The 11,301-nt window shown below is 41.8% G+C and overlaps 1 protein-coding gene across 1 annotated transcript; it reads right to left on the bottom strand.

Moving 5' to 3' along the window:
* Positions 1-493: 493 nt before the first annotated feature.
* Positions 494-6,888, bottom strand: LOC133625229 (interleukin-9 receptor-like). The gene is made up of 9 exons (XM_061994142.1): positions 6,866-6,888; positions 6,135-6,223; positions 5,648-5,756; positions 4,173-4,366; positions 3,409-3,545; positions 2,899-3,073; positions 2,600-2,714; positions 1,536-1,620; positions 494-1,042 (listed from the first exon to the last, which is right to left on the bottom strand). Exons 2-9 carry the CDS (start codon positions 6,211-6,213, stop codon positions 494-496), a joined length of 1,443 nt encoding a protein of 480 aa, XP_061850126.1. The 5' UTR covers positions 6,214-6,223; positions 6,866-6,888.
* Positions 6,889-11,301: the final 4,413 nt, after the last annotated feature.

The following is an 11,301-nucleotide window of genomic DNA, read 5'->3' as shown; positions in this document are numbered from 1 at the left end:
ATCAGGAACCATTTGAAGCCATCAATATCATATTGAGAAGCAAAATTACCCTCTTTAGCAAAAATTGTTTATCATGGTTTTATGAAGAATCATACATAGTTTTAAAATAATGATAGAGTTTAAGTCATGTTTCAACACATTGCAAATATTGCTGCTTCAGAGAGGCACATAATTCCAATAGCTCTTCCTGAGGTGAAGCAGTAGGTCTGCTGCTGCTTCCTTAGACTAGGGGATTGCTCCACTTCTGCTGCTGCCAGGAGGTTAGTTTGAGGGACAGCATGTTCACATGTCTTCCGAGACAGCAGATATTGCTGGAGTCTGGCCTTGTATTTTCTAACCAAAAAAGGTCGTCACAATCTTCTTTTGAAGTACAGAAATGGAGGATTTGCCTAGAAGTTATGTATTTGTAATTGCCTGAACAGTCACCATTTAAGCCACTTGGGAAGACAGTGCTGGGAGAGGACAGTACAAAGATCTTTGCAGGCAGTATTCTTCAGGGAAGGTCATTCTGATCATCCTGATGTTTGAGAAGACTGTTACTGTTGGAGAGCTTCAGTAGTTCAGCAGGAATCAAGCCACCTGTGGTATCACTGTCACACAACGTACAATAGTCACTACTGCTGAAGGACTCATTTGCTATCTCCAAAGATTCCTCAGGCATAAGAAAGTCACCCTTTCCACGCTGTGAGTGAGAGGGATAATTCCTTCCCATGCTAGGGCTCTCAAGGTTGGCTTTAATTATTTCAGAGATTTTCAGGCCAACTGCATCATCAACATGGTTTTGTGCAAATAGTCCCAGCCTCACTTCCATCTCTTCTGCTCTTACATACCTGCTGGAGACATACTGCTGGCTTGGACCCGAGGCAGATGGAAAGTTTTCTTCTGCAGCAACCAGACTCGTGCTTTCTATCGGCTTCAAGGAGATGTGGGAAATCAGTTCTTGGGTGTTTAGATCAGAAACTCCATCTGCATTCACTTTGTTTGAATTGCTGGCCTCTTCTCTTCTGAGCTGGCTACAGGCTTGATTAGGTCCAACCCAGTCCTAGTGAAAGGGTAAGTTCAGAACATTTTGCTTAAGAGTTGGAATTTGTAAAATAACTATTCTTTCTATGTGGCTTTGGCACAATAATCCAGAGGTTTAGTACAAATCTACTGGGCAAAGTTAGAGTAAAAGGGTAGAGAATCTAGCTGCTATTTCACCAGATTTCACAAGAATTTTTCAAGATTTCACTTCCAGAATATACTGAAGGCTGTTTGTATTGCTTTGGCTTTGCAAAGACAGGGTGCACCTTTCCTCTTGATCATGGATAAGGGGTGAATGGCTGTAGGGGTTTCATTTCTCAAGAGAGTGAAGCTGGTCAGAAGCTACAGCAGTGTAGCTAGTATATGGAAACTGAGAAACTATAAAGTCCCAGGAAGACTAGAACCATGTGTCAGTAACTCTGCTCAGGAGCTAGAATGATTAATCCTAGGGAAAAAAAAAATATTCTCTTCATGAACTGAGTCATAAGAAATAAATGAAACTTATTTCTTACCTTAAAACTCCCCCTGTGCAAATTATAGAGTGGCTGAAAGAAAGCAGCTGGAGTGGGAATGTTAAAGCAGGACAGGTTTTTTACCCTGAAGTGAGAAAACAACACTTAAAATAAATTTTAAAAAAACAAACAAAACCAGTCAATTTTTCTGTATTCTGTCTCAGTGATCTAGCAGACTGATTAGATGAAAGCCCCATACTTAATGTTAGAAAGATTGCATGAGAAGCCCATTTCACATGTTTTCCGACATCTCATGCAATTGTTTGTCTGCCTCCTGTGCATGCATTCAATGTTTCTAGCCTGAGACTTGGTCTGAGGAATGCTTGTATGCCACAAACTCAATACTAGTCTATTATTTATTATGTGCACTGAGCTATTTATGCATCTATTCAGGAACTGATTTGAGCTAAACCACTGTTTCCAGAAGGATTTTAGAGTTCTAGTTTTGTTACATTTAGACAGGGGAATTCTGCCAGACGCCTTTGTCCCTTTACTAGAATCAATCCTGTAAAAACATTTTATCATATGGACATTGTGTATTCAGTTTCTCAGATCCATATTCAGACATGTATATGGAACACAGTAATAGATATCAAGGCAGAGAGGAAAGAAGTGGAAGATTTACCTTTGCTCTGCCAGTATAAAAAAAATTGTACAGGATGGTTGAACCAAGGTTCTAGAGATACTTTTTTCTCTCTACAGCTTGGTCCCAGAACCTAAGAAACACTGAAGCTTAATCAGTGTGGTTTGCCTATATTGGTATTTTATAATTTATCTACATAAAACAACAAAAAAATTCCATGGGTTTATATTTCTTTAACGCCAAAGAGACCCTCAACCTTGAGGTTTGGTTGGATTTGGGTGCCTTTGGTCTCTCTAAGGACTGTGTAAAAGGTCATTAGCTATCATCAGCCAAGAAACATGTTATGTGCCAAAATTGTCAAAAGAGCTTCTGAAAATGAGTCTGTGCAGCAGAAACAGGAAGCAAAGGGGATATAAGAACACTTGATTTGCCCTCTGCAGGTTTTAAAGGTCAAGGGAAACAATGAAAAATGGTAAGATACCTTGAAGAAAGCTTGCCATTCCAAAATAAATAGATTAGAATGCCAAAACTTATAAGAATGAATAAGAACTGCATAGTTCTGGTAGTTAAGGTATTTTCAGGCAGTTTTGGTACACCTAGGAAAAGAATCAGCACAAAAATAATCCATAAAAAGTCTGGAAGTCAAGGTAGAACCCCAAATAACCAAGTAATGCAAATGAAACAGGCCACTACAGACCTCAAGTCAAATTGTTTGGCTATAAAGACTTGAAGGAAAGTAGCTCTGATTTGAAATTAAGGTAAACCCAACATTCTTTATACCTGCTCTTTGAAACACTGTTGTCTGGCTCCACTCACTCCACTGACTGTGGTACGAATCCTCATTTTCAGAAACTTTGCAGCGAACTCGTGCAACATAAGCAACACCGCTGCGGAGCTCTGCGGCTTCTATTTCTATGTGGGGCACTGAACTGGGTGGTGTCTTGTTCAGTGCAACCTGCCAAATATTACAAAGAATTTCTGTTAACAAGGCCAGGCAAAGGGGTGGTCTTTTAAATACTTCCCCCACCCCTTTCTCTTCCAAGTCTTCTTGTCTTGGATGCAGGAAAAGGGCCTGCATGATGATGGATGACTTCCGAATACAGGGTTCAGGAGAATAAGGTTTATTGATGTTCAGTATTGATGTTTTATATAAAATCTTTCAGCCTTGATGTGGGCCCTTAAAAGAAAGACCACCTTAAAACAGTGAGCTGCCAGGAGGCCCTGAACTGAGTGGCAAGGCTGTTGTTCCTGAAGAGCAAGGCAGTATCGATGTGTGCCTCATCCACTCACCTCCCAGGACATGCTGTTCTCCTTGTACTGCAACTCATATTGAAGAATGTCAACGAGGTACCAAGGCACACTCCACCATATCTGAAACTTGCTGGCAGTGGCGTTGTTTTGGATGTCCAAAGGTGGATCAAGTTTTACTGCAAATAGAAAGGCAGCGTTTTTCCACACTACTTGGGATGTTAACACCACAGAAGGCAATACATGTTATTAGGCTGACTAAAGTCTTGGAGTCTAGCTAGGTCTAAAGAAGGCTTCTAAGGCCAACAGTAGACCAAATCAGCCTATATGCATGGTCAGAACAACTACAAAACTGATATAAATTAATAACTCAAATGGCCTCTGAGCACAGTTCTGCAAACAAAGAACCACTCTTGATGTCACATTCTGCTCTTCCAACATACCACTAAATACACAGGCTCTCAGATTTCAAATGCTGGAGCATTTCTTTGAAATATCAAGCCTTGGGACACTGAATTATATACACAACTTTGATTCCTCATGGCTCAATTTCTTAGTAAAACCACAATTGTATATTATCTATAGCACAAGAAAAGATGATGCAAATGAGTAGTATACTTGAAAGGTGCTCTAGAGCCATCCCTCTCTGAAATCCTGGAACAGTCTGAATGGAGAGACACTGAGAATGAATCCCATCTGTGTGCTCTCCAGGAATGAGCAGCCTCTTTTTGTTAGAGAGCACATCAGACCTTACCCAAAGGTGCTAGGCAGAGCCTCAGCTCACAGCTGCCCTGGTTCATACTTACTGTGCTGGCAGGGATAGTACTCTGGAAAGGTAATATATGTGTGATTACGTCCAAAGAAGTTGCCTTGGAGGGAGACTCTATAACCATCTGTTTCCAAGATCTGTCTGGCTAAATGAATTGTGCAGTGGTACTGATCCTGCATACTTTCTCTGGCAGTCAGTTTGCAGCTGGCATTGTGGCCCTTTGACCAGAGGCTAGAAAAATAAAAGCACTGAAAGTTTAAGTTGTATGGTTAAGTGCTTTTCAGTTTATGAAAGATAGGTAGCAGCTTAGCACAGCATGACATTCTGGAAGAACATGAACCTCTTTAGTGCAGAAGCAGAGAAAGCAATGCTAAAGCAGGCTGGATGGCAGGGCTGAAGAAGGAGGAAGGAGAAACATTTGTATCCTCATTGCTGAGAGCACCAAACCTCCCAGGAGCTGCACATAGAACCAAGTACCTGCCCCTAAAACCTCTTTTGCTATGAGTAAACAAATACTGACAGCAAAATACATCAGGGGTTGGTTTGTCATTTGTTTTTTGGTGTGTTGGGTTTTTTTAACAGTCACAAGCTATAGCACAGCATAACAGGATGAATGACAGAGAACATTACCTTGGGGAAATAGTTCCAAAGAACAGTCTTCTATTATTATCTAATGTAGCCATTTATTAGCAAATTTGTTATGTTGCACGTGGCCCCACAATAAACTGAGACACCATGGTTTATCAGCTTGGCATTTTGTCACAGGTTTAAAATCCTGTCTCATGAAGAGTTAGGCTATTTTTGACTTAACCTTACCGAAACATAAGAGGCATCTAATATCAGTATGGCTTACCCTCATGTAATAGATTACTAGTTATTGGTAGTCAGGACAAAGTTTATTTCATAATCTAAGCACATTCATCTCCAATTAGCATATCATGATGCTTATTATCCTATCACCTCGCAAACTATTCACCTGATTTCTTCCATTAGAGGAAAAACTCTTCACATGAATATTCTAAATCTGTTATTAAAGCTTATAACTCACTGGACTTTTGAAATCCAGTTGTATGTGTATATATATTAACTAATTCAGGTGAAATCTCTAGGGATTTAATTTCTAGGCAACAAGACAAGAAATTATTACAAATTCACTGGGTGGCTTCATGTAGAATGGACTCTGGAAGTCCCAAGAAGCAAAGGCTGGACTGGGAACACTGTGCTGAGAAGCTCCTGCCAGAAGGGGACATTGGACAGAAGGACTGCCCTGAGACGGAATGGGATCATGCAATCGTGTGTGCTGGATGTCTGCTGCACCCCCAGGGCCGTGGGCCCACAAATGGCTGTGAAGGGAGCAGCCTGTGAGGCAGACAAGGTATGGAGTGATGAGATAGCAGAGCTAGCTGGGCCACAGGTCTCCTGCTGTGGAGGGAGCAGAGCCCATAGCCAGGCCATGTCTCCTCTGTGCCATCCTACCCATGCCACAGATGGCTCTCAGTGTGCAGCTCTTACTTGGTAAAATGCAGGTAGAAAGGTCCGTTGCCCACGGGCTCTTCTGTTGACCACGTGCAGCTCACAGTAGTCACATAGTTATTCAGGCAGTTCAGGCTGCCAGGGAAATCTGTGGAGGAAGGAGACCAAAGCTGCATCTGTCTATCACTTAATGGAGTGTTGTTCAGAACATCAAATATGTTACTTGCTAGTGCTTCCTTTACTGACACCACCTTCTATCCTTGCCCATGATGTTCTGCCTCTCTTGTACCACACTTCACTGCATGAGATGAAAGAACTTGGGCAGTGGCTATATTTTTTACACTGCCCAGCTTGTCTTGTATGTGCTCAGTTCTCTAGGCCCGGCACTGTCAGCCAGCTGTACCAGCTCCTGTGAAAGGGCAGTTACCAAGGTCTCATTTTGCATACTTTAGGGTCTGTGAGTCAAAAATGAGCATGTGCATATGCCTCTCTTCCGACAGTGGACCTATTCCAGGTCTCCTCTTACCTCTCCCTTTTTCTCCACCACAGAGCAGCACAGCAGTAATGCACAGCTGGAGGCTCAGCTGCCACATATCTCCTCCCATTCCAGACAGTCTGTAAAAAGAATTGTTAGAAGCATTTTTTTCAGTATTTGTACCAGCAGGTTTAAGCCTTGGCTACATGCTTCTGCCAGCCCTGACAAAGCTGACCTTGACTCTGCCAGGCAGGGCACCAACTCAGCTATATCATTTCTTCCATAAGACCTGTGACAGTAAATTGTACTTTGCACAGGAATCTAGAGCACCAGCTGCCTGAAAGGAGATCTTTAATTCCTGCTATTTGATCAGGGTTGGGTGTGTGCAGTGCTCTATCTTTCCTTCTTCCTGCATTTTTTGGCACCTCGTTTATGATAATTTAAGAGCAGCAGAGAGCCACAGTGGGTTGGAACAAATGTTCATGTTTCCCTATATCCTGTTTCTGATGGTAACCAAACCCAGATGGTTAGAGAAAACAGCAATGGAGGTAAGAAGTATAGATGTTCTTCTCTGAGAATGTTCTCGGCCTCCAGACATTTACAGCTCAGAGTTGTCCTGAAGCAGACACAATTTCTGCATCTTCAAGGCTCTCTCCTGAGTCCATCAGCAGTAGTCATGTACTAAAAGCCATATACACCACAAACACCACTGCCTGCCTTTAATGATGGTTCTTCCTTTCCTTGAGGGAGTTGAGTAGCTTGTCTTTACCCTTTACACTTACCTCTTCTCTTCACTAGAGGAACACTTGCTTGACCTGCAGGAGCCTTTCTTCAAGCCACTTGGAGTTGTCCTGAGACAGTGTGAAAGGGTTTGAGGTCAGGAACAGAAGCTGGGAGAGAAATGGGTGTCCTAGCCTACAGATCTTTTGGTTTAGAAATGTACCCATTTCATAGCTGAACAAAAGCAAGACCTATCATAGTTTTCTCTCAGACACAGAAACACACATACACAAGAAGGTACAATTCTAGGCAGATAGCCAAGTTGCTCATCTGCAGTGTGGGGATCTTGGGATCACGCTTTCTTCCCGTAAGTATCTTCTTGATGTAAAAGAAAACTCCAAAAGACAGAAGCAGAGAGAATAGCTGATATGCTCCTGGTCAAAGCATTCATTGGGGATATAGTATACCTGAAGCCTCATCGTTACCCCAATTTACTGAAGGGTTGTGGAATGATATTTGGAATGTACCTTCATGCAAGATGGAACACTATCTGTCTACAAGGTTATGCTGGACTCTTCTTTCTTTTTAAGCAGAAATTCCATTCTGTGAATTCTTTCCTGATCAAGTTTTCATTTAAAATGATACTTTTTCATTAAAAGTTTTTTATGATTTTCCAGCCAAATTGAATATGAAGAATCCTGACTTGATCTACTCAGCAGTATATGGCGTGTTTTTAAAGATGCTTCCAGTTTGCAGTATTTGCCATTATCTTAGTGCAGTAAACAAGCCCAGCACCTCTGCAGGTGTGCAGCTCTAAGGAGCCCGTGCTCAGCCTGGAACCCAGTCAACATGGAGTGAGTTTGTAGACAAAGACCACTAATAAGCATAGACAAAACCAGTCACTTGAAAAATTTAAAAAAACATTGGAGGAACACTGTTTTCACTGCTTGTCCAGCACAGGCACTGAACTGAGCTCTAGGGCTGGGATAACAAAAGGCTGTGAGAATGTTTTGAAAGAGCTTGGGTTAGCTATTGCAAAAAAGGAAAATACAACCCATATCTGCCAGAGGCAGATTCCTCTTCCAGGGGAAGCTGGGGAAAAGGGACAGAGAGTGTCAGGATAGGAGAAACACTAAGTACGGCACTAGTACAAAACCAAATGGGTATAAGCCCAGCTATAGAATAAGATTGGGGTTTCTAACCAACAAAGAGGCTGAAATGGTCTTTAATAGGAGTGAGTGAGAAAGAGCCTACACTTAACAGGGACTGTGATGATTCAATCATTAGGATTGTTTCACTGAAGGGATTAAATGGTCTGATGGCTACAGGAGCTGGACTCCATGACCAAGAGTATCCTTCCAGTCCTAGATTTCACACAGCTAGACAGCAGCATCCAGGTATCAACTGTCTTCCTGTAATTATGCCTGCTTATGGTGTCCCTTTTCCGAATTAAATAGTAAACCAATTATCATGTTTTATAAGCTGATTGAGAGAAAAGGAATCTTTCTGGCTTCCACTTAATCACCTCTTCATTTTTGAGTTTTTCACAAATATCCTGTTTTGCTTCAGACCTTCTTCTGAGTGGGGGTTGTTGAGAGGAAGTGTCACCATTAGCTGATTTTAGCTGAGGGAGGTTGGGAGGCATAAGTCTCTCCTGCTTATCACTCTAATCAGGGTTGCATATGATCCCTGTGATAAATACAGTAAGAGTGACTAAATATGAAATAAAGCTGCATTAAGAAGAATTATACATGTGCTTACAAGAACTTGTTCAAGACACACAAACAAACTTAGGTCAAGATAACTAAACCAGGACAGAATATTTCCAGGTAGTTGCTACTTATTTGATAAACAATAAGATCTTTCTTCAGTTCTGCAATGTTTGAAACATGTCAGACATTTCCTGGTTCTCTAACTCACCTGGAAACAAATACAGCATATTTAAATGCAAATTTGTGTGTCGAGAGCCACAAAGGTTATTCATAACTAGGTCGTGGAACACTGAATTCTGAAAGGATGTGTCAGATTAGGATTTGGGGACGGAGCACATACCAGCCAAACAAGATTCTGCAGTACATTAATACAATTAGAGTACCTAACACAGAGACTGTGGATGCACAACAATGAAAAGAAATGTTATTGCAGCTACATGTAGCACTCCTAACACCATTATTAGTTCATTTCTTCTGTTGGGATCCATACTTTAAAGAAGAAAGTGCTGAAAAGATGAAAATATTTCTGAAGAGGGCTGTAAGGATGATTTAATCCTGGGCAACTTTCCTCAGAAATTAACAACTAAAGATCAGCTGCATCTCTTTAACTTAACCAAAGTAATTTCATGACCATCTGTCATGCTTTTGCGAGGAGCTGTTTTTGCTTGGTAACAGGGGGAGGGGGCTGCACATCAGACTTGGTAAAGACTTCTTGGACTTTCATCTGGCTCTGAGGTTTAGACCCACCTCAGACCCAGCCAGGCCAACCTGGCGCCTCTGCCATCACTATTTAAGGATGAGAATTTGAAATGCGTGGAAGAAGGTGGAAGGTAAGGGTGACCACATGCAGCCAGGAAAAGACAGAAGGAGTGATGCCAGATCAGAGACATCCTTGCAGCCTGTGATGAGAAGTAGAGACCCTGTGACAGAGAGGGTGAGAGCTGGAGATTCCAGGTCAGAGGCAGTGAGCAGTTTAGACCCCAAACTGGAGAAGATGAACTGGAGTCACAGCGGCCCATTGGAGTGGCCCGTGCAGGGCTGCCCAGTGTGTGGGAGAGCCTGAGCTCTCACAAGAGAGGGCCGGTGAGGAGCACTTCTCACGAGTGCCGTAAGAGGCAAGAGACATCATGAAAGGACAGAGTGCACCCCCTATTCCCTGCCCCCGGCACTGCTTAGGGGAGGAGGAGGTAATGATACTGGGCTCAGGGCTCTGAGCCCAGGAAGAGAGGACGGGTGGGCAAAAGGTGATCTTAAAGAGCTGGCTGCACTTTGCCCTTCTCTGTATTAATTTTCCATTGGAAATTTCTGTTTGTTATGTTTTAGTTTGAGGCAGATTAAATTAAGTTTCATTTTCTACCCTGAGCTGAGTAGCCTGGTCTGTTTTGTCCAGGACCATAAGCAGCAATTAAGCCCTGTCTGTCCTTTGGGAGTTCCAAAGTCTGTGGTACTTAAGTCTAATTGTGGTCTCTTGTCCCTGGATGGGCCTAAACTATGACACCATCACAAGTACCCAACATGGGAGAAGATTCCAGGTTATTGTGTTTGTTTTTTTAAATCTTCTAGAGAAAGATGGAAAGAATCCCATAGTTGAACACTGAAAGTAGATACGATTAGACAGAAACAAAGTGCAGAATCTGTACAAGAGAGAACTACCTTTATTGCTGGATCCTCTTGCCTAAACATTTGATTCAAGACTTTTAGTCTATAAATCTTGATTAGGTATTTAAAAAGAAAGAATAAATCCTTAGTTCAGATTGAAGTCATGAAATTGATGCAGGACTTAGTTATAATTGTCTGTCCTAAAGTCATCATGATAGTGTTCTCCTCTTAACACTAGCAATCCTCAGCCTTGCAAAGGTAAACATCCTAAAAAGCATGTTCACAAACAGACTTTATCACTTCTCTCAGTAACTGCCAGACACTTCCCACTTAGGAGGAAAGGAAATACTTGTACATTTTGTAGTGTTCAGGGGAAATACCAATTGCAAACATAGAGACAGATTAATGAGGTCATTTCAGTAATGTCTGCTGATGCTTGCAGTGAGCTTGGCCTAGCAAGAAAATAGCTGCAAACTTTGTGAGAATCTTAGAGATGCTCTGATGCCTTTTCTCGGGCACTAAAGGCAGGACACTGACTTGTACCTATGAAGTAAGACAGTGACAGGTAGTAGTGTGTCTGTACCAACATGCACATCTCTCTATCTATTAAGTTTATCCCCAAGTGCATTTTCCAGAGCAATCCACTGTGCTATTATGATTGTTTATCATGGGCATTTCTTCAGACACCTCTGCCTGCAATGATATATTTTGTAGGTCCTTTAAGGAAAATTAATGATTATCTACTTCCTGAATACCCAGGCCTCTAAGCACACATCTGACTGAAGCGTGCCAAATGCACTTATCAGGCTCACGTGATGAGCATGCAAATGGCTGGATAATAAAGAAGTGGCAGTATTTCCTTATCTGCACAGATTTTCAGAGAGAACCCCATATAAGCAGCCTTTCTCTCCCTTCATCTTTGGAGAGCCATTTTTTCCCAATTTGATGCTCACAAACAGCTATGTACTTTCAGATTTGACAGATTTGTGTCCCAGAGGCTGAAAGAAAGCTGCTACAAAGGTTTACTGCAGCAAAGCAATATTCTCACATACATATATATATGAAAACGCATGCATACATTTTTTTAAAAAGCATATTTTTTACTGCAACGTCCCAAACACCGAGGGCTATTCTGGCTAGATTCATTTACATTAATTGGTTTCAGTCAGAGAGGAGTACCTAAGGAT

The sequence above is a fragment of the Colius striatus genome, chromosome 3 (genome assembly GCF_028858725.1).
Source record: "Colius striatus isolate bColStr4 chromosome 3, bColStr4.1.hap1, whole genome shotgun sequence".
Taxonomy (NCBI): domain Eukaryota; kingdom Metazoa; phylum Chordata; class Aves; order Coliiformes; family Coliidae; genus Colius; species Colius striatus.
Note: the sequence above shows the minus strand (reverse complement) of the source record. Positions and strands in the feature narration are given on the sequence as shown.

Bases quoted from the DNA above. Each gene is read 5' to 3' on its own strand.
- LOC133625229 (XM_061994142.1), bottom strand. From the start codon at position 6,213: ATGGGAGGAGATATGTGGCAGCTGAGCCTCCAGCTGTGCATTACTGCT. The intron at 5,757-6,134 runs GTAAGAGGAGAC...CTTCCTCCACAG, and splicing joins TGGTGGAGAAAAAGGGAGAG to ATTTCCCTGGCAGCCTGAAC. The intron at 4,367-5,647 runs GTAAGAGCTGCA...TTATTTTTCTAG, and splicing joins TTCTACCTGCATTTTACCAA to CCTCTGGTCAAAGGGCCACA.